Below are 23349 nucleotides of genomic sequence, written 5' to 3' on the forward strand. Positions count from 1 at the left end.
GCCGCAGGGACCCAAGTGACAGCTGCCAAAGGACAGCAGCTTCAGCCACCTTAACTGCGTTGACTGCCCCTGCCAAATGGTTAAAGACGAGAGGAAGGAGCCAGCACAGGACTCTCAGGCTGTATCTGTCCCGAGGAAAGGCCTTGCTCTCGGGCAGGGCTCACGCCTTCTTGCCTCCCTTGGGCATGGTGACGCTTTTCACCAGAAAATACCAACGGTGATCACATGGTGGGCAGAAGTGAGAGGTCTGAGGTGGAGGGACAGCATGCAGGGCATTTGTGAACATTAAGGGATGCTGGGACTGAACTCCCTCCGGCAGGGCTGTGGGGCAGGCTGGATCCTGGTGAGCACTGACCTGCAGCCTTGCTCCTATGCTGTGAGGCGACTCACAGATGAGACTGTGTGCATATTAGTCATAAGCCCAGGCCTGCTTGGCTTCCTGCAGAAACCAATTTACCCTGTCCAAGGATGCAATTGACTTCAGGTGCTTCTTATTTCAGCACAGAATTGGATCTCGTAATAAGGTCTTAAATTAACAGAGAACCTTATTCCAAGGAATTTAGTGTTTCTTTAACTCTGGGTCCTGTTTCAACCTCTTTAATTTAAGCCTGTGTAATTTTCATCCCCCGACATCAGGTCGATTTATATGTTGAAAACATTGAAGATTAAGGAAATAATTTACATGAAACTCATGCATGCTTGTGTAAAACACCATGTCAAGAATCAAGTTGGAAAGATGGCTCTGTAATCAAGAGCAGTTACTACTTTTGTAGAAGACCCGAGTTCAGTTCCCAGCACCCACGCAGGGCAGCTCATCACCACCTGTAATTTCAGCTCCACATGATCCAAGGTCCTCTTCTCAAACCCTCCAGCACCTGCATTTATGTATGCACACAGGCATGAATTTCAGACCAATCAGAGCTACAAAAAATAATATCCGAACTAAAATTTATATATAAAATTTATACATACTTACATGTATATATATATGTATTATGTAGACAAAGACTTGAATAGAAGAAAATATTTAGTTCTTCTGGTTTTGTTACCAGAGATCAGCAGGTTTGGTTCGGGCGCTTGTTTCCTCACTCATAGTCTTAGAGGTTCATTCATAGAAACTAATCCAAAATGAAGGAGGAAGTTGCAGTTGTTGGCTCTTGGCGTGTGAACTCATATTAGCCATCATACTGACCACTTACTGAGGCCAGAAATTGTCCTAAGAGATTTCTAGATCTTCCTGTTTAGTCTTGATGCCAGAGAGTCAAATTCTCTTTATCTTCATCTCAAAAATGAGAAAACACACAGGAAGTTCGGGAACTTGCCCAGCGCCACCAGGTGGAGAGTCTGGAAACTGCTCATCCCTGAGCTGCTGTGAGGCAAACATACAGTGGTGGGTGAAGAATCATGGGAAGCCCCCAGCCAGTGCAGATGAACCATGACTACCTTTGGTTTTGCGTGCTGGTATGAAGTGTAATGTTTATATAGGGAGAGCCCATTCTGGCAGGTAACTTACTAGGAATGTTTGTCCATTGAGAGTGGAGTAGAGGCTGTGTTCTGGCTTACAGCCAGTAGTCGGAGTTCCCCAGCTCCTGCACCGTTCGAGTTGTGGGCAAGGCACAGATGGTACCACGATAGCAGCAGTATCAATGGCAGCTCCAGCATCGCCAGGGGTAGCGGGGAGGGTAATGACATCTCGAGCAAATGCAGCAACAGTTTAGTCCATCACCCCTCTGACTGCGTGTGAAAAATCTCTTCCAGTCTAGAGAACTCCAGACCCTACATAACCTGCGCAAACTCTTCGTCCAGGATTTGACCACGCGGGTGAAAAAGGTGAGTCCTGTCTGTTATTTCTGAACAAGTTGAGGAGAAAAGTTGAAGCCCGTGAAGCATCATCTTTGGTTGGAATATCACTTGCTCACATTAAGGCTGGTTATGCTTAAAAATTAATTGCCTCATGCCAGAAAACCTTATTAAAAGAATGTGCTTCAGGCTGAAACTTCTTAGGAATACTTTACCATCTGATTTTCCTTCTTAGCAAAAGGAAGTTATAATCCCTGGCTGGCCTTTATTTAAAAATGACATATATTTTTCTGGCCCCACTGTGTGAAAGTCACTTTGGGCCAGAAGAGTCTGGCATTCTTGTCAGAAGACGGCGTGGTCCCCTAGCGTACACAAGACAGATGGACAGAGACTCAGGCTTGTCTATGCAGTGTGTAGGGTGCATGATCCTCACGTTTGCCGATGCAGTGCGTGGGGTGTGTGATCCTCACGTTTGTCTCTGCAGTGCATGAGGTGTGTGATCCTCACGTTTGTCTCTGCAGTGCGTGAGGTGTGTGATCCTCACGTTTGTCTCTGCAGTGCATGAGATGTGTGATCCTCACGTTTGTCTCTACAGTGCGTGGGGTGCATCAGTATTGAGTTTGGACTTGTTTTCCTAGCCACCACAGTAGGTTCTGGCATCCTTGCACTACACGTGTGGATCTAGGCTTGGGTGTGATTGCGGGACTGAAAAGGCTTGGATATAGGTCTGCAAGGTCTCAGAATCATGTGATCTTAGGGAGTCTCCATTTTGCTGACTCAGCAGGTCAGCTCAGAAACTTAGCTGAGAAGAGTGAATGCAGAAGAGGCATGGGAAGGTTAAAGGAAGGAATTAACAAAGCATGCACAGGTGTTCAGGAAAGGCACACATGTCTGAGTGTGAGTACACCTGTGTGTCCTTGTACATATGGGTGTGTTTGAAGGAGCAAAGGAAGAAGGTCAGATATAGTAAGAAGGGAACGATTGGCAGAAGCAGGTGTGAGGGAGAGAACAGCACAGATGGGTGCCCTGCTTGGTAAAGAGAAAGCACTGGTTTTTCCCAGAGTTCAGAGAGAGTCAAGCTGGAAGCATTTGCAGGGAATTTCAGGAGAGTGGAAAGAAGCCATATCTGATGGTTAGTGTCCTTGGGAGGAGAGAGCAGAAGGTGGAACCCAGGGAGATAAGATTCAGCTAGTTGTGCATATAGAATCTACTAGGGATAAGTGAGTTGCTGAACAGTGCAGTGCATGCCCAACAGGGAACAGTGGGCAAGCACCTCTGATGGCGCTGTAATATCCAAAATAAATTCAAGATTACCCAGTACCTTCCCCTTCAAAAGGACTTTCCAAACTGTACTAGCAGGCCAAGGTCAGAGCCACATAAAAAGCTGGCTGACTAAACAAATATAGAAACATAGTTTTAACGGTCAAAATTACTTAGCTTCCAAAACAAGATTAACAATTCCTCTGCCCCGCCTCACACTAAAAACACAAGGACAGAAAAAATAAGAGTCACCCTATACACACCAACCAATGTCTAAAAAAGATTTTTGGCTATACCAATTAAAATAAGCCAAACTACCCTGGTGCCTATATCCGGCCCTTACAAAGTTATAAAAAGTGTGTTCTTTCTTTGTTCTGGGTTTCTCCTCTGGCCTGTGTGCTGAGAGGGGATAAGTAAAATCCTCATGCGTTTTGCAACGCTGGTGGTCTCTGTGGTCTTTGTGTGAGTGAGGGTCTTTTGACAAGCTACAACGGCATGGCTCTGGCAAGTTGAAGTCTTGCTAATGCAAAAGGCAAAGACAGAGACTCTCGGGAGGTTTTCAAAGCCTGCGCCCAGCCTGGGTGGCAATGGTTAGTGCACTGTGTCAGGCGCACACTCTACAAAGCACATGCTACCGTGGGGCCTGCACCAGGCAGGAAGATGAGGCCAGGATAGATGTGATGGGCTGGAAGGGCACCTGATGCCAGCTTAGGAGACCAGTGAAGAAGAGCCCTGTGCCTTGGCGGGAGGAGGGTGCTGTCCAGAGGAAGGCCAAGAGGCAGAGTCAGAATCCCCTGACTTAATTTTATAAAACTTCCTAATGATGACCAGCCTTTAGACTTCTGCTCTGTGGGCCTCTGGCAGCTGCATTGGCATCACCTGGGAATTTGCTTAAATAAATAATATACCGCAGAGCTAAAGGCTCGGGGATGGAGGTGGGCGCAGCGCTCCGAGTTTTAGTAAGTGCCCTAGGCTGCTGATTCGCAATCATGTTTGAGAGTTCCTGCTGGGGGCTGAACTGATGGTAGAAGCCATTACCCTGCTGGAGAAGGATGGTTTCTTCCGCTGTTCCACCAGACAGGCATGTTTTGCTGTTTTTGAGTGTCAGGTTGTGTTTCCACACGCATTTCCTAATTTATCTGTGGCACCTTGCTTGTCAAGAGTATGGAGCGGCCGCCAGTTTCACAATCTGATAAATCAGAAGGATTTTCCCAGCACCTGGCTGCTGTGGCGGGGCTGAGCCTGAGTCATGCGGGAGCTGCACAGCTTTGGGTGTCTAAGAGACAAGCAGAAGCCGTGAGGCTCCCCCAGTGGCAGCAGTGGCTCTAGCTGGCAGGCTTGGCGATTTCTCATCTGATCTTGATGGCTAAGCTGAACTCGAGCCTTATGCTTATTTTCACACTGGATCTTCTTAATAAGTTGTGAGCTTTTTTTCTTTTGAAAAGAGAAATCTCTTTATCCGCAGGGGAGAGGTACATTTCGTTAGAGAGAAATGTGTGTGCAGCATGCAAAAGTAGATCTGAAGGCATTCTTATTCTAGCATCCTAAAATAACGCCTCACCACACTTCAGTGGAAAGCAGGGAAATTTATCGGGAAGTCCCCTGACTGAAAACTTTGACAACCGCTCTTCATTTTCACTTTCAGACTGTCCTTGGGGGGGGGGGTTTGAGGGTTTTTCTTTTTCAAAAGTAGTAATAATTTCTCTTAAATACTGTGTAGGTGACTGGGGAAGGGAGGGGGAAGCAGGTCATACCGCTGACTGTCATGTGTGCGTACAGAGTGTGGAGCTGGACAGCGACGATGGAGGGGGCAGTGCTGCCCAGAAGCAGAAGATCTCCTTCCTGGAGAACAACCTGGAGCAGCTTACCAAGGTGCACAAGCAGGTGAGTGAGCCCACGGCACCCTGTCCCGGCCTCTGCTCTCTCCCGGGCACAGCTTTGGCTGGTTGCCTGCAACACGGGGAGAACAGTTCTGATGTCGGATGTCTGCTCGTGGTCAAAGAAAATGTGTGCTGGAAAAAAATAAATGCAGTCTTCAAAAATCCCTGGGTCTTGGCAGGAATGGTATTCCTGGCTACTAAGGGGGGGGGGGGAATCATTCAAGCTTAGGTGTTGAAGACCAGTCTGGGCACCACAGTGAGGTCCTGTCTCAAAGTGATAAGAATATGGTAGATCTAGTGGGAGTTAGGGTGAGGAGTGAGGGGTGGATGTGATCAAAATACATTGTATATGTTCTAAAAGAATTAATAAACAAAACAGGAAAAAGAAAAAAAGCCCATGCCTGTAGCCTCAGTAACTTCCTTCATAGATGAAAAACATCCTTTGGCTAACAAGATAGCTCATTGCATAATCATATGCAGCATGATGGATGATCGGAGTTTGATCTCAAGAAATCCACAGAGTAGAGAAAGAATACTGACTTCTGCAAGATGCCTTCTGACCTCTGCACATGCGCCTGCACATACACATATGAGGCAAGAATACATACTCATATATTCACATGTATGTGTGTCTACCCTTGGATCCTGACTGGCCTGGTGCCCTCCCATGGCATCTCTGGTTTCTCTGTAGAGCAGAAATCTCCACAGAGAGCATCTACTGATCACACTGGTTCAGGTCCCTTAGTTCACATCTAAGGAGATGTTGCTTCCTCTCACAGGTAGTGCTGCGGTTTGAATGAGAATGGCCCCCATAGTCTCATATATTTGAATGCATAGTAACCCGCATAGTAACCTGGGAGGCTCACTATTTGGAAGGACTAGAAGGCCTCTTTGGGTATAGGTATGGCCTTATTGGAGGACGTATGTCACTGGGAGTGGACTTTGAGGCTTCAAAATCCCATGCTTGGCCTAAGCTTTCATCTGCTGCCTATGGATCAGGATGTAGAACTCTCAGTTCCTTCTTCAGCACCACGTCTGCCTGTATATTGTCATGCTCCCCATCATGATGATAATGGACTGACATCTAAAGCTGTAAGCAAGCCCCAGTCAGTCACTTTCTTTGATAAGAGTTGCAGTAGCCATGGTGTTTCTTCACAGCAATAGAACAGTGACTAAGACAGGTGGGACCCAGAGACTGGAACCAGCGTCCCCTGAGCTCTGTTGTCCTAATCCCACCTCAGCCATCTTGGGTGTCCCTTAGAATCATTGTTCTGATATCTGTCCAGTGTGACAGAGAGGAATAAGTATGTCCAGTAAACCAGTGATTTAGGTAAGCCATCTCTCCTTTCTATAAATGCCAGGATGCCTGTGACTTTTCCCTCTTTGGGAATGGGGTACAAACGATCTAATTCTTTGGGCCACATGTCACTTCTCTTGACATGCTAGATCTGTTTCCATAGGGCTGGTGATGACATTTTCCACAGAGAGAAGATGGCAGATCAATATAGTGAAATCATTCAAGCAAATTGATAATGAGAAATACAGAAGCAAAGACTGCCAGGCATCTTGAAATCTGGCTCTGCAATTCATTATTTTATTCATGAATTCAAGGAATATTTATTAAAAGCCAAGTCTGCCAGGCATGGAGCTGCTGCTAGCATAAGCAAAATAGGCCAGAACAGCCGTAGCTTGCTTTGATAAAGCTTTTTCTGATTTTTGATCCTTTCCCTGATCCATCTGGATTCCAACAATTGTAATTGGAGTTTTAAGTGCAAAACCCTGGGTACTGGCTGTAACCAGGCTTGTGGCTACTTTGTGGGTTCTTTTCTCTTTCACCCTTTCAGCCCCCCAATACTAGATGGGAGAGAAAAAAGGATAGAGGGAAAAGGGGGGTGTTATTATCTTAAACTACTTCCTGCTGGCTAGGGGCATCAAGTTCCTTGGAAATTTTGATCTTCATTATCAGGATATCTAATTTCTTGTTGTTTTTTGCTTGCACATGACTACATAACAAATTGCAACCAAGAGCATCAACAAAAAACCAACAACCCACATACTTCTTGGGGCCCTAGCATTTATATATCCTCTGAAAAGTTCCCAGAATTCCAAACATCACATACTTGTGGAACTATCTGCCCCTGGCAAAATCACACCCCTGTTAGAGTGCAGGACGAATCATAAGCTGTGAAGTAGCCCTATATCCCCACATCTGGGATTAAAATGAAAACATAGTCTTATAATATTGCGATGGTTTTGTTTTTGTTTTTTAGAAAAACCAAAATTCTCAGTGCCCTTAAAACACTAAGACAACTCTCCAGCTCACCTTTAAACCAAAATGTTACACTTCTGGTCCTTAAAGATTCGTGGCCATCTTATGATACAAAATGTGTTTAGTTAACCTCCAGGAATCCCCTAAATCTTGCCAACACCAACACTGTTTGAAAGCACAAGTTTGGCCTGTGCCCTGAGACTCAAGGTAATATTTTAACTGTGAGCACCTGCATGGAAACAACACAACCAACAAAATGCAGTGGCACAGAGCCAATGTTTCTGAAAGAAGAAACAAGGGGAAAGCCTGAAAAGATCGGACCAAATCAAGTCAGAAACCTAGCAGGGCAAACACCAAACCCTACTGCTCCATTTCCAGCATCATCTATGCTCCCCGCCCCTTAGGCTCTGTTGTCATGGATACCTGTGGGCTCTCTCTTGGGCTGGCTGTACTCAGTGCCTGCACAGCTATGGAAGCTTAGGCTTTACCTTCACAGTTTCATGCACAACTCACTCATAAGTTCCACGCAGGGAATCTTCCTGTAATACACATTGCTGGGCCTTAGTTGCTCTTTGGAACACTGGTGCAAGTTTCTGGTGTAAGTAACATACTGTGTATGTTACTTACTCGAAATTAGTATTCTGTGAATGATACAAAGTTCTGCTATCCACTCAAAATGTAGCCTTGCCCCATGGACAGCAGCTACAATGTTCTTTGTGTGTCTTCCAGGCTGAGCCTGAAGAAACACTTCCCTATGTGGCCCTACATGAGCAGTGTGCCCAAGAAACTGTCTTGGTTCAAGTACTCCTTTTCAAAGGAAAGTTTTCCGACCATGTTTGTGGGTAGGGTGAGGATCTTTCCCTAAAGGCAACCCTTCTTCTGTCCGATTTCCAGTGTTTGAAGTTTCTCCTTAGCGGCTTTAATCCCTTTAACAATTACAGCCACCTTGTCCGTGCCAGCGCTAAGCCCACACAACCCCTTTCCTTGCCAGACTTCAACTTTTTAGATCTTTCCACTCCTTGTCACTGTAAATCTAAGAACAAGTAACCATAATCAGGCGACAGCCTGAATCTTATACTGGTTTGAAATGTTCTTCCCAAATTAATTTGTCCACAACTTTTGAATTTAGCTCTGCTGAAGATTTCAGGGCAGAGAATACAGATTGCTATTGCTGGAGTCCAGTGGGTCAAGGCTACATTTTGAGTGGATACAATACACAGAGAATACAGCTAGGTTTTTTTTTTTTTTTTTTTTTTTTTTTTTTTTTCCGTTCATGTTCTAACATGAGTATTCTTTAGGTTGGTTCACAACAGAGTCTATATTACTCATGTCACTTCATGAGCCTGGCCGTCACTGTCCTCCTTTCTGTTGGCATTCTCCAAACTCCCAGGAGAATAATCCACTAAGCTGTGCTTATGGCCCCAGAGGGCCCCTTAAGCCTGCAGGTCCACCGCAGGGTTCTTCCATGGTCCTCACATAAACTGTCCCAGAGGCCCAGCAGGCTTCTCACAGAGATTCTACTCTGGGTTCCTGCTTCTGGATTTTTAACTGTTTTCATTTCTTTGGCCAAATACCTGACAGAAAGGAGGTCAAGGGAGAAAGGCTCGAGGCCATGGCTTGAGGGTGAAGTTCCTGAAGATGGGGAAAAGCATGGTGGAAATTGGCTTGTGTCTGTGCTGTAGAAGCTTGTTCACATTTGGCCATTTCAGGAAGCAAAGAAGATGAACACTGGTGTTCATCCAGCCTCCTTCTTTTCCCTTTTCCTTCAACCTGGGACCCCAGCCTCTGGGATGACTCTCTCCATGCTCCATTAAACTTCTCTGGAAATGTCCTCAGAGACATATACCTTACCTTGTATGTGCTTCTAAATTGGGTTGTGTTGACAATGACAGTGAACTACTGCAAAGTTCAAGTGAAGTGTCAATACTGTTTAGTGTGAGCAGTTTCTAAGTGACTGCCTCACTATGGTCCTTTCATTTTATGTAGGCAACACCTAAGAGTCGGAGTGGCTCGGCTCCTTCCACCAAGTCAGATGGCAGGAATGGTAGCACTGGCACCGGAGTCCTCCGGTACCTAGGGTCCTAAGTAAAGAGGAACAAACAGTCCCCTCCTGTTCCCTGCCAGCCTCAGGATATGTCGCCGAGCTGGGTTTGAACCCAGTGCCAGTACAGACTGTGATCTGCAAGGTCTGCAGAGGGCTCTGGAATGTGCCCGTTTACTGACTTGGAATTTCTCAGCTCACAAGTACATCCTAGAGTAATAAATCCTCATAGCCTCTTCCCTTCCCAGACACACTCAAACAAAAGAGAAAGCTTGTCCTGTCCCAGAATAAACCTGCCCTGTGGCTGGACATGGCTTCTACTTTTATGCATCCCCTTATTACCGCTCCTGTGAGTTGGAGTTATATGGACCATCAAATACAACCTAGTAGGCTGATGGTCTGGCTGCTCATCGGGGTTGTCTCCTCTTCCATGTCCTTGTCCTGCCAGGGAGTAGCACAACCTTGCTCAGAACTGTCTTCTTTGCCTTTCTGCTGCAGCTGGTCCGAGACAATGCGGATTTGCGCTGTGAACTCCCCAAGCTGGAGAAGAGGCTCCGTGCTACTGCAGAGCGCGTCAAGGCCTTGGAGAGTGCCCTGAAAGAGGCCAAGGAGAATGCCATGAGGGACCGAAAGCGCTACCAGCAGGAAGTGGATCGCATCAAGGAGGCCGTGCGAGCCAAGAACATGGCCAGGAGGGCACATTCGGCTCAGATCGGTATGTGTGTACCAAGGGATGGGAGCGACAGTGACCTTATTTGGGATTTCACTCATCTGAAAGGATAGGATAGAACCAGTGGGACTTAGAATTCCCACCAACCTGGTGTTCATCCTGGAAAAGCATGAGATTCAGACACCACTGCTCTCCTGAGTATAGCATGTTCTTCAGAACTGTGTGCTGAGCCTCAGAAGCCAGCTGTGCCGGAGCTTTTGGCTGTAAGCAGAGGCACACTCTTGGAAGTAGTATAATATATGAATATTTTGCAGCAGGACCATGAAGAATACCATCTGTCTGCCTCAGGGAAATCCTCTGGCTTGGAAATAACTGCAAAGAGCCAGGCCAGCAACACCGAGTACTGTTGTTGCGAGCTGGATGGTGGCCTGAGTGTCAAGCCCCAAGGCCTGTGGAGCTGGATGCTCCCCTCAAATAGGAATAGTGGCTGTTGATGCTCCATAGTAGATGCCAAGCGAAAGCCAGAGGGATAAAAGGACTTACAGGTGCTGTCTAGAGTTATTTTTAATGGAAACATCCTTAATAACCTGCAACATTATTTCCCATCAGATATTGTCTTGTAGCTACATTGTGAGACAGCACCTTTGTGTTTGTACCTTTAAAAATCCCCTAGATTAGTGATACATTGAATTTATTCGGTTTCTTACCCTTTGAGAGTCTACTAAAAATTGTGGCCTCTTTTTCTAGAAAGCTCATCACAGGTAGAATTCTTGTGAAATCTATAGGGAACTATGGGTCTACTGCAGATAAAAGCCAAAATCCTTTGCTTCTAATATTTATTTACTTAAAATTTACTTAAAAATAAGATGATTAGAGGCTAGAGAGATGGCTCAGCAGTTAAGAGCACTGGCTGGTTTTCCAGAGGACCCAAGTTCAATTCCCAGCACCCACATGGCAGCTTGCAACTATCTATAACTCCTGCTCCAGGGGATCTATGTGACACACATTGGCAGACATACATGCAGTCAAAACACCAATGTACATAAAATACAAATAAATAAATTATTAAAGAAAAAAGAATCTTTGATTTTTAAAAAGAAAAAAAAATAAGTCCTTTCTCTCTCTCCCTGAATTATGTGGGGGTGCCCTTAGTTTATTTCTCAGAGGTCAGACCTGCTAGTCCCAGGAAGGTCAGGGGTAAGTAAGAGGTGCAATGTTGATAAACACATGACTGGCCATCACCAGTGATGTTCTTCTCTCTCCTTTCTCTGGGATATAGCCAAGCCCATCCGCCCAGGACATTACCCAGCATCATCTCCAACAGCTGTCCACACCGTCCGAGGAGGAGGAGGAGGTGGCTCTTCAAACTCTACTCACTACCAGAAATAAACGCAGAGTGAGTCCTGCAGCTTGGGGTGTTTTCTCTTTGCAGCAGCCCCGGGGTTTACTTGGGGGCATTGCCCTCTCACCACTCTGAAACCCCACCCTGGCCTTTAGCCATATTCTCTAATAGAGATACGTTTCCAGGAAGAGGGCCGGGATCCAGGTAAGAGAAATCTGGGCCTAGCTTTGCCAGTGCATACAGCCAAGGGATCCTCTAGCCAAGGGTCCCTGGGCTGGTACAGCTGTGAGCCAGGCGTGGCCTACTCACCTCTCGGGTTGCTGAGTGCTTCATCTGGGGTTTGGTCTGTGGGACTTCCCTCTGCAGCTGATTAACAAAGCGAGGCAGAAGTAGGCGGTGGCTTTAAGTCTCAGGAATGGGATACAACAAACAGGTTACGAGTTATGTTTTTATCATTATTGTGAGCCTTGATAAGTGGGGGGTTTGAAGAATGTGTAGTTTATATTCAAGTGGGGCTAGACCACTTTTTCTCTAGACAGTGAGTGGTCTGTGAGCCCCAGTTCCTGCCACTCGGGTGTTCATTATTGCTCTGACAGTAAGAGAGGGAAATAAAAGAGTGATATGCTTCTGGAAGAGGCAGAGGAAGAGGTAAGCCTGTCCATAGTAACTGAATAGAGAAAGATTCTCAGTTGGGCTGGCAGTGGATAGTAGGGGGCTCAGAAAACCGCAGACTTGGAGTGTGTAGATGGGAGGGAATGGTCACAAAGTGACTCCTGGGCTCTGAGCCCTCCCTAGGGAGGCTAGCTGACAGACCAGGGGAGCATCAATCAAGGCATGCCTTGGTGATCCAGAGCAACTGATTTAGCCAGTGCTTTTTGAATCGGCATCTGAAGCGAATGGTCCAGGGCCCAGTGACAGCACTGCTAAGGCCCAGCTGAAGGCTTCAGGAAGGGGTGCTTCTGTGTAGCTTTACATAGACAGCCAGGAATTAGCCAAGGTCTGGACAGGCGAGTGGGAACCAGAGGGCAAGCCTAAGCAGTCTGTAATGGGGCAACACGCCGGGAGTATCACCGGATCTCAGTGAGTTGGCCAGTAAGCCACCCATTCAAGTCCGAACTGTGCTTCTAGTCTGAAATAAAATCAAATTGGATATTACTGAATTTTTTTTTTTTTTTTTNAAAAAAAAAAAAAAAGCCTCAAATTCTTGTGGGGGCTGGAGGCAGAGAACAGGGGTGGGGTGTGCACTTAGCATCTATGGGACCTGGGTTCAGTGCAATGTGACAGTAATAAAGGTACCAGCTTAGGTGGGTAAAGGACAACAGGCCAGGATACTAGTGGCGTGGGGCCTACCCGGACCTTTCTGTTTTAACCAAGAATGGCCAGTGGTTTTGATATCCAGCAAAAATGTAATACCTACTTCTCTGTAGTAAGCAGGGCTCATATACAATTATAGTTTCTCATGGGAAGGAAGTGTAAGGGCTGGGCATAGTTAGTAAGGTTTATAGAGACCACAGAAACTCAGACGGTTAGAGTCTGTCATCTCTGGGTGCCTCCTTTCCTCAGGGTCACCTCATGGTCTCCAGAATGCCTTCTGCTAGACCTTCAGCTCCATGCCTTCTTTCCAGGAGTTGTATCCCAAGAGGAAGCCAGGGTGAGGCCAAGGCAGCTCTCCTGGCCACAGCAGCCTCCCTCAGAGCACCCATGCAAAACTGGATCAGAGGCATGTGGCCACACAGGAGACTAGAAAAGGCAGCTTTATCTGGGTACATTGGCGCCCCAAAGGGGAGTTAGGTTTTATATTGTTGTGAGCATAAATACCTGCAGTGATAACCTAACGGAGAAAGATCACTTCTGACTCAGTGTCACAGAGGGGAAGGTGGTGCAAGAAGCTTAGTTCCTGGAGACAGGAGTGCTATACGTCATGTAGGGCCAGGATGCAGAGAAGGCGGCAGGCAGGAAGAAAGGCTAGGGGGAGGTTTCAAGGACCGCACCTTCTAACAGTTCACACTCTCTCCAAGTAGTGTTAGCCAGTGTTTATCATGCATAGGCTAGAGGAGAGGGATTTAGACTGCAACAAGAGTCATGTTTTTAGGAGAATAAGGATGGATGGTGGGTGGATACTTGGCAGTCCGGGCAACATGCATGTAGGCTGTCATTTGGTAAAAGCACATTGTGATTTGTGACCTTCCAATAAGTGAAAACCTTGAATTCGAATGGTTCCTATGAGCCAGTCCATCAGACATTGGTTTCTGTCATGTTGACAATTCTGGTTCCCAGCTTTTGTCCCAAGAAACTTTGCTTAGCTGCTTAGCTGCTTCATTGCCATAGGACTTGGATTGCTCCCATCTTCACGCATGCTCCACAGCCTCACAGGCCAGGCTGTGGCAGGCCCTTCTTATGGCCTGTGTATATATCTTCCCCAGTTCAAGAAGCTGAGAGGCAGATAGTTCCTGGCTATCATGGTCATGCTCAGGTTTCTTTGTGTAGCTGTGGCTGCCCTGGAACTCACTCTGTAGACCAACCAGGCAGACCTCAAACTCAAAGACCCGCCGGCCCTGGCTTCCTGGGTGCTGGGATCTAAAGGCGTGCATCAGCAGCACCCAGCAGCATGAGCCGTGTTAAAGGATCCCATGTACATGCTAAGCCATGGATTTTCCCTTTCTCTATATTAATGGTTAGACCTGAGGGTTTTTGTTTTTTTGTTTTTAATCACTTTTATCTTGTTCTCGTCTCCCTCATTAGCTGACTTCTTACATGGGCTCCGTCTTTGTGGATTCCACAAAGTGTTCTTCAACAGCATGTGTTGCATTCTTGTACCCACCCATAAGAGGTGGCAAGGCAATACCTCTATCTCATTTAAAATAGGGCAAATATAAAGGCAAGTGATTACTACATGTTCTTTTCCCATTTTTATCTTGGTAAACCAATGAGACTCATTAGGGTTACTTACAAGAACAAGGATGACTCGAAGACAGCTGCCTCATTGAATACCCACTCCAGCTGGGACTCTGGTCCTCTCTGTATGATTTGTAGGTAGCTCAAAGACAGCTGCCTCACTGAAAGTGAATCTCCTTTGTGGTCCTTACTACTTACCTAACATTGCTGGTGTTGGAGGAATGCTTATATATCTGGTAAGTTTCAGGGACTAACTGAGACTTGTGGGTTGCTTACTTCCATAGTCTTAGGAATAGAGCTTTTAAATTTGGAGGAAATTGCTCCACAACAGGTGGGCAGGAGTCTGGAGCTCAGCAGAAGCCAGAGTCAGAGGCCTAGAGAGTGAAGACCCACAGACTGTGTTTACAGTCTGATGTCTGAGTCCAGGGTAGAGAGGGGAGTGGAAGGTGGACTGACCTGAAAACTGACAAGTGGTCATGAAAAGGAGGTAAGAGGATGTAAGGTTCCGGGGAGACAGAGACTGGGTAGTTGGTGAAAGCCACATGGTGGTGAGCTTGGGCAGCTTTAGGCAGTCTGTGTGGAGCTGGATGGCGAGTGGTGCTGGTGGAGTTGCTGGTGCTGATGCTGTTGGTGGTGGTGCCGGTGCTGGTGATAGTGATGGTGAGGAATGAGACAGCAGCTGTGAGCTACATTTGATGGAAGCCAGAGATGTGGAGGATGTAGGTTGACATAGGTGCCTTTCTCAAAAAGCAGATGATCTTGTTGCCAGTTATCAACTGGTGGTATCCATCCAGCTAAGGTGGCAGAGGTGGAGGCGCAGCAGGAAGGTAGGTGGGGTAGGCAGGGGTCAAACTGCTCAGCACTGGGCCTCCCTTTTTTTTCCAAATAAGAAGCCTAGATTATCACAATGTGGGAGGGGAAAGGGCTGTAGGCCTGAGAATAGAGACGGCGTGAAATGGTCCTCTCAGGCAGCATGGAGTGTTTGTCTGAGGCTCCACACTGAGTGTAGACACCCAGTTAAATATTTATCCAGCTCTCTGGTTCTGAGGGCCCTGGAAATAGCTTCTTTTCTTGACAATGTGTTGGCAACCCAAATGAGGACTTATTCGAATGTATCCACCAGATGGCGCTGTAAGGGCATCGCTGAATTCTCATTCAGCAGCACTTCAACAGACTTAAACAGCACATTTGTCTGTGATGTGTGCCCTGACCCCTGACCCACTCACTGTCCATCCGTCCGTCTGTCCATGCGTGCGTGTGTGTGTGTGTGTGTGTGTGTGTGTGTGTGTGTGTGCGCATGCATGTGTGTAGGGGATATTTATCGATCTACAGATATATAGAGGGTGGTGAAATCTATTTATCCCCCATATTTCCCTTTATACATTTTCTTAAACATAACAAGTAAAAGGATATTTCTAAGAAATACAATTCTCAGAGGTCCCCAATGTTCGTTGAACTTATTTTATTATAATACTTAAATTTTTATAAATTCAAAATAATATACATTCCCTGTTCTTACATATTTAACACAGCCATAAAGTCAAAACAAAATTTAAAATTACGTTAAAACAAAACAAGTCAGAAATCCAAACCACTTAACCGTATCATAATTTAACAGAAGATGAATTGAGTTTTCATCGAAAATAAACAGAAACGTGCCATGTGGCTGTGTGCTGCCGCTGCATGTCTGACGTGCCTTTGCTTGCATGTGCCTTGACTAGACCAAGGTGTCACACTCCTTTTGTTAGAACCGCCCCATGCCTCTTCTTGTGTCTGGAGTGCATTGCTTTCCTTTTGAGTGGCTAGCCTGGAGACAGTTGAGGTCATAGAAAAATCAAGTGTGAGGCTGTAGGTATATGGTGTAGGGTGTGACCATTGGTAAAATGTCTGGTGCCATTTCTGGAAACCATTTAGTGTTTGGGACATATATTTAATGAAACAGATAAGTGTTTTTTTCTGCTCTGCTTTTATGTTTTGAGACATAAGGAAAGCACTGGCGCAGCCCCTTCCATAGCCTGACAGGACCCCCTGGTTAGCCTGCCCCTTCCAGAGGAGCTTAGGGGTCGTGCTGTGACCCTCTGCCTCTGCTCCGTGTGACATTCCATGGACTGTCATTGACGGATACCCGTCCTATATACTTCCTCGGGATCTCTAGTGTGAATAAAATAAATAATTGTGAATTATTAATGTAAATCCTTATATGCCGGGTAATGGGATGCAAAGAGATGTACAATAAAACTGTACCCGTGCTCACAGCTATCTGCTGCCTCAGTAGTCGTCCTGAAATCCTGACTGCTGGGCTGCCTGGCCGGTGCGCCTCTGTTTCTGCACAGACCTTGACCCTGCCCTGATGAACCCATAGATATGGAATGCACACACTGCTTTCTATTAATCTCCCTTATATCCCTCACAGTAAACTGTGCTCATGCAAGGAAGACTCTGGATGTGCAGCAGAGAGAGGAGAGTCAGGATTTCTAATGCAGGGCTCTCTTGCACTTTTCCTTGGTTCCCAGTGCCCCCACCCTTCATCATCTTCATGAAGCTGGAGCCATAAACTTCTGGCCCAGTTACGGTATGGGTGTGTCTTCCTTTGATCAGAAGAGGTTCCAACCTCATCAGAGCCCCCAACTTCTCTACCACTTCCCTTCTTCCGTCCAGGCAGAATGGCGTTTCCTCTCTAAGCACTTGGCTACTCTGACACTAAAGCCCTTCCTTTCAGGTCTTTGGCTGTGCGCTGAGCTTCCCAAAAGGCCGCTCACTCACTCTGCCCTTGTCTGCCTCAGACTCTCCTGACTTTTCATCTGTGACTTTTGTCTTAATCACCCGAATCCCATCTGTCTTGCACCACTGTTAGGGTGACCCTTCACTGTCTCCCCTTCTTGGTTGTGACACAAGTAAATTATCTTGTGTACCCCCAAAGTGCTCACACAGCTACCTGTTCTCAGCAGAAATGGGTCACACTGTGCGGGAAGGAGGACCAGATGTGGCTGTCAGCTTAGCCCCTGAGACTGTGACACTGCGTCTTACTGATGGCATTGGGATCCTCCAGACGGGTGCAGCCCACCTCTTGAACCTCCAGACCATTCATATTGCTGCTCTAAGACCCGTTGGTAACTGGGCGATCACAAGAAGCCCACTAAAGGCAGAAACAGTGACTGGATTCCAATCCTAGTGCTAGATCACCTTGGTCTGAGCCTGGTTCTTGCCCCCTGGCCAAGTCACTTTGTCTTTGTGCCTCTGTGTGGTCAGCAGCTACTTACAGGTCCATGGAGGACCAAGTGTGTCAGTGTGAACCTAAGGTATCGGGTCTATGTGCCTAGACTAGGTGTTTACAAGCCTCATAATCAGAGAAAAAGTGCAGATTTTTAGGGTAAAAGTTTAGGTTCCACCGGCAGCCCTGCTAACCTAGGTTAGACCACCTCCCAGGTATGCCAGGCAAAGAGGCAGTAATGGTAAAAGTCAGAGATAGTTTTATTCAGTGTTGCCACACTAGGAAAGGGAACAAATAAGGTCCTACTTATTTGTCCAAGTCTGTCTTGGGGTGCTTGGCATAAGTTGTACATTTATACACAGAGAGAACTGGGTCAGGAGGAAAGAGGTGTAGGCAGGTCCTGGGCACGGTGTGGTCTGGTTTGTCTCAGTTCTGGTTCTGAAGGGAGGTCCGCAGAGGCCCTTATTGTTGGCAGGGCCAGTGTTTATCAGGAGATGGTCACTTTGATTTCAGAGTATGGCCATCAAGCCCCTCATGGATAATTGCCTTCAGGTAGCAAAAGGGGGTCCAGGGATACAGTGCTTCAGGGTAGGAAGGTAGGGGGTAAGAGAGTTGTCATGAGGGCTTTCCTCTTCCCGAAACTTCGGACAGTGGCACCGCTGTGCCTTTAGTCTTGAAAGGGGATAAGGTTAGACCTAGCTCTGTGCGTGGCTAACGTGCCAAACTGAAACGGTATGTGGAGGATGCAGAAGAAAGCAGGACGGCGCAGAAGACTTGGGGACACCGTGTCTTCATCGGCTTCGCAGTTACCCGGTGGGTCCACAGGAGAGTCGGCGGTTAGTGGGAGAAGCAGCCTCTCTTCCCGTTTCTGCGCTTGCTGATTCTGCGCATGCTCACACAACCTAACCAGGATGTCTTATTCTGTGTCCCAAAGAGAAGGGCCAAACTAAGGTGGGCCTGGGACCAGGAACTTGGAGCTTCTGTGTGCCCGTTCTTAAAGTTTTGACTTTAGATGCCTTGTGTATCCTTAGAGAGGGTCAGTGGCATCGGAGGCTTTAGTATCTATTTGTCATATGTATCATAAACAATTTCAAAACTAAAACAGTAAATGAGTGATTCACTTACATAAGTTACCAGAAGTGAACTTTTTTTTTTAAATAAAAAGTTTTATTTTTAATTTTGTGTATGTCTATGTGTGGGAACATGCACATGAGTCCAGAGGCCAGAAGGGGATTTAAATCTCTTGGAACTGGAATAACAGATGAGTGTGTGAACTGACTTAGGTAGGTGCTGGGAACTGAACTCTGGTCTTCTGTAAGAACAATATGTGGTCTAACTCCTGAACCATCTCTCTAGCCCCTTTACTTTATAAACAATTGATTTTAATTTAGTTATGTGTCTGCGTGTCTTTATGAGGGTATGTGCATATGAGTGCAGGCATAACTAGTATTAAAACAAAAAAACCTTAGCTAATTGACATTATTTTACATTTTCGTAGACCTCTTTGTTTCCTTTAATGGATAGCAGCTACTTCTCGGAGCTGCTTCTGCATCTGTTTCTCTGCATGGCCTTGCCTGGAGTATATGAAGAGAGTAGCCATCCTTATCACTTCAGAGAAGATTCTTGGCTGTTGCCCAGGGATGCAAGTGTCCTTATGTAGGGGTCTGACAAGACAATATGGAAGGCATTAAAGGAAACCCAGACAAGAACTTAGCAAAAACTTGAACTTTAGAGTACTAATCTTACAGTTGGGAGGCTAGGGTCAAAAGGAAAGTGGTGAGTCTGTAGGGACCAGGACGGAGGGACCTGAGGTGGGCCGTGCTGGTGGCCTGGAGACTACCACCCAGAACTCAGCAGGTGACTCGGTGGCACCAGGGAGACCTTGCTTCAGTAGTCTGGGTCATGCACTTCTCCCGGTCAAAAATGTGGAACGGTTCCTCCGTGGCAGATTGTATCACGGCGATAGGCGAAGGCAACTGGTAATTCTTATAAATGGGGACTGAACGGTAGAAAGGCGAAGGGAAAGGTAAAACTATGTACTGTTTGGATTAAGCTTAAATCCACTGCAAGCAGTTTCAAAAGCCAAAGTTGAGGGTTGGAGTCCAAATACATCTTGCAAAACCCCTTCTGTGTATAATTAGCTTCTTTCTTCAGCTTCCTCCGCCCCCTCTAGAGCAAGGTGATTTGATTTCCTTCTAAATCTGGCCACACGTTCCCACTCTGAGTTGCTGGCCTCAGGGTGGCCGAGCCTCAGGTCAGCACACTGCCTGCTCTCTTGACCTGGTCCCTTGCTACTGGTGGGTGAGAGAGCATCTCTTCTACAGGCCTGGGCGAGGAGGTTAACCAAAGCAGACCTTCTGCTTTCTCATTCATCAGCCTGTCACAGTCCACCTTTCTCACTGCCCCTGAAGTGAATAAAGTAAGCCTCCATTGTGGCCCCTGTTTCTTTCAAGCTGTCAGTCCAAACGTGATGGAACTTGTGTGTGTGTGTGTGTGGGGGGGTGCAGTGTGGGACTTGAATACCATCTTTCTAGTGGAAATCTCCTCCCGTCATGGTCTGCTGGAGTTCTTGAGGCTGGGCCACAGCATTTGTGTGCTGAATGCTTCCTGTGTCAACATGGCTTGCCTGTAGTCATTACTGCAGGCCATAGTCTCCAGGTAAGGTCTGCAGCCAGCACCTCCCCGCCTGCAGGTACACAGGAAGACCAATCCCATCTGCCCAGTGGGATGGCGCGTTTGGAGGAAAAACGAACCCTTAAGTGGAGTAGGATATCAGTGCTGCTCTCCAAAAGCCTTCCTTTGGTTTTTCAGCTCAAAGTCGATTGTAAATGACTGCTGTCGTTCTGTGCTCGGCAGGAAGCACAAACTCAAGAAAGGCCAAATGTGAGACTTATCCTCCCTATAAACTGTTTTCTCTCTGTGTAACTTCTAAAAATAAAAGATTATCATAAAGGTTGTTTCCACCCCCTTTAATCGGGGATGGTCATAAGCATGGGAAACGACAGACTGAGGCTCCTACATATGTACCACGTGGGTCCAGGAGGAATGGCTATTCTAAGAAAGCACGAACTGTCCACTCACCTGCTGGCTTTCTCTTCCGGTCCATGCTCCTCTTTCCCTTTTTGTATTTACTCATAATTTATGTTGTGTTTATTTACGTAAAATATGTGGTGCTGCTTCCGCTGTTCTGAGTGAGGAGGCTATAGAGAGACAACATGGAGACGGTACCGTGGCGGGGCTGCGCAGCCTCACAGGTGGACAGAGGGCTGGAGGCAAACAGGAAGTACGGTGTGTCGGGTTATGGAGTCTTGTTCAGACTCGGGGGAGCAGATGAGTTTCCTTTGGCTCCATCATATTTCCTGTTGTGCCTGCTTCCTTTGTGTCCCGCGCTACCTTCCCGCCAGCAAGAAATGACGCGGCACACAAACAGGATCCTTCTACAGCAACGCTTTAATGCTCTTGAGAGGGAGAGCATAAGCTTCCAACAGGCAAAGGGCGAAGAGAAGAGAGGGGAGAAGAGAAGAGAGAGAAGAGAAAGGGGAAAAGAGAAAAAAGAGAGAGAGGGACCAAATCCCTCAGCTTAAATAGAGCAAGATCGCCGCCTAGGACGTGTAACCCTCTGGTTGGCGGCCTGCTGTTACCCCAGATGACGCCACGGGAAAGGCAGGGCACAAGGGAATGGAAATCTACCCAGCACATGCGCAGCTTCCTTGTTTGTTAGAGCACAGGACATCAGCGCTATCTTGTAATGGCGAATGTGAGGGCGGCTCCCCACACCTTTGGCCTCCGAGGACAAGGCTGTGCCTGCCCATCAGGTCCCTTCCCCACCCCTTCAGCCTGAGGGTTCCGGGACCTCTGCCAGAAGCCCACAGGGCAGATCACAGATGGGTCAGGGCCCCATGATGCCGGCGGGGGTGGACTCTTTTGCCGTGTTGAGTGTCAAGCTTACAAGAGCTAATGGAAGATGACTCGGGGCTGGTTTCTAGTCAGGAGAGGCCCAAGCCTTCCATTCTAGGGTCCTGCCCAAGGTCAGATGGACAGACCTCTACTGAGAGGCAGAGTAAACTGGAAGCAGGTGTTGTGCTGAAACCTTCATGACACCATTGGTGTGGAACATACTTTCAGTTCTCTCTTTGTAGAATGCCTGGGTCAGGACCATGCCTGACCTGCTTGGTGATGTGTGTCCTGGTTAATGAGCAATGTCTGATTGTCCCTTGGGACAGGAAGTGCTTTGTGCTATTCCGATGGCATACAGATTCAGAATGTACGGACTTTTGGAACAGACTACTATGACTATGTCAGGACAGAATACTTAGATGCAGGATGTAGGAAGCTCTATTATCCATCATGTTAGCCGAATCTCAACTGAGAAGCAGTGAGGGCGAGCAGTAGACACCAGGCTGAGCACACGCACGGTGGAGTATGTGCCAATCCCTCAGTGGCAATACTGTCATGAAGAATAGCTGCATTCGTACATATTTAAGTCATATTTTAATACTGGACTACATAAACATATCCTTGAGATTAGGTTTTCCCTTCAGTTTTACTTTTTTTTTTCTTTTGGTTTTTCCAGACAGTGTTTCTCTGTGTAGCCTTGGCTGTCCTGGAACTCACCCTGTAGACCAGGCCGGCCTGGAACTCAGAAATCCGCCTGCCTCTGCCTCCCGAGTGCTGGGATTAAAGGCGTGCGCCACCACACCTGGCTCAATTTTACTTTTTAATGCAGATTCTGAAAGAAATAAAATAAGAGGCTCGAGTTGTACTTGTATTGGAAAGCTCTGCTCAAAATGTCTAGACTGAAGCAGACGTCTGAGGAGGAGTCTGCTGACCACTAACGCCAGTGTTCTCTCTCTCCTTTTTCAACAGATAAGACTCCACGTAGCATGAAAAGGACTGTATTAGTCCCCAGTTCCTTTCTTTCCCCTCCTATACAGTTTCCGTTTCTTTGTACACTTGCTTGCCCGGCCGTCTGTAGTACACCAGATTCAGGTGTTCACGCTGTGTAGAATTTGTGTGCACAGATTCGTGCTTGGATCCTTTTCCTAAGAAGTTGGAAGGAGGGGGTGACGCAATACCCACTTCCTGCTCAGACCTTGCCACTTCTCAGCCTCCGGGGTCGCGTGGTCTCTGGAGGCCCCTGCAGTGCACTGGCCCCTTGGAATGGAATGCCCTGCTGTGCCATCCTAGAGGGACAGTCAAGTACAGTGGGGACCAGTGACCACGCTCTGCCTCGACTGTCTGGTTTCCTGTAAAATAAACACATTACTTTATATTTTTAGGGAACAACAACAAAAAAGTGCTGCTATAGGGTTCAAAATTTTCATTCTGAACACTTTTCCAAAACCAACCCCAGAGAGCATTTTAAATATCCTGGTCATATCTTTGGATCTGTAAAATAGACCTTTTAGTATGGCACCTGTTAAAATGCAAAGCAGATTTCTCCAAGGCAGAAAAACAGTTTGACAATAGCAGTGTAGAATCTATGAAAACATGAAGAGACATAGAATTCCCCTCCAAGCTGCTCGCTGGTGAACCTGCAGTGATTGGGCCTGGCCAGCCCAGTTGTCTGAACATCATTCCTATACAACAGTTGAAAATGCTGCAGAATCGGGTGAGTGGAGAGGGGGCTGCCTCCCCTCCTCACAGCTTCCTCCGGATGCCCTGGAACCTGCCTTGGGCTAGCCTCTTTCTCTAGCAAACCATCGTGTGCTTGCGGAGTTATTCCTCAACAGATCCAGCATCAATACAGTAGTTGGGAAAGAATTCCCTCAGGGGAAAGTCATTGGTGAGATTTATGCCTTGTCTGTTTTTATTGTAACCTATCATTGCAAACTGCTGATTTGAATTCTTTGTTGGGCACCAGATAGGCTTTTTCTTCTTTGAGGCACAGTTAGGGGGCAAAAAAAAAAAAAAAAAAAAAAAAAAAAAAAAAAATGTATTACTTGATTGGGTTTTGTTTGTTTGTTTGTTTTTTGTTTTTT

General features: G+C 46.8%; 1 protein-coding gene across 1 annotated transcript in view; it reads left to right on the forward strand.

Annotated features, from left to right (window-relative positions):
* The window catches only part of Kif5c (kinesin family member 5C), a 154298-nt gene extending 131002 nt beyond the window's left edge, over window positions 1-23296 (forward strand). Inside the window, exons 22-26 of the mRNA XM_021192864.2 lie at window positions 1759-1830; window positions 4840-4944; window positions 9749-9965; window positions 11200-11316; window positions 22235-23296. Of these exons, the coding sequence (XP_021048523.1) occupies window positions 1759-1830; window positions 4840-4944; window positions 9749-9965; window positions 11200-11309 (504 nt within the window). The 3' untranslated portion in view covers window positions 11310-11316; window positions 22235-23296. The remainder of the gene's footprint in view (window positions 1-1758; window positions 1831-4839; window positions 4945-9748; window positions 9966-11199; window positions 11317-22234) is intronic.
* The last annotated feature ends 53 nt before the right edge of the window (window positions 23297-23349 follow it).

Source organism: Mus pahari, chromosome 3, assembly GCF_900095145.1.
Source record: "Mus pahari chromosome 3, PAHARI_EIJ_v1.1, whole genome shotgun sequence".
Classification (NCBI taxonomy): Eukaryota; Metazoa; Chordata; class Mammalia; order Rodentia; family Muridae; genus Mus; species Mus pahari.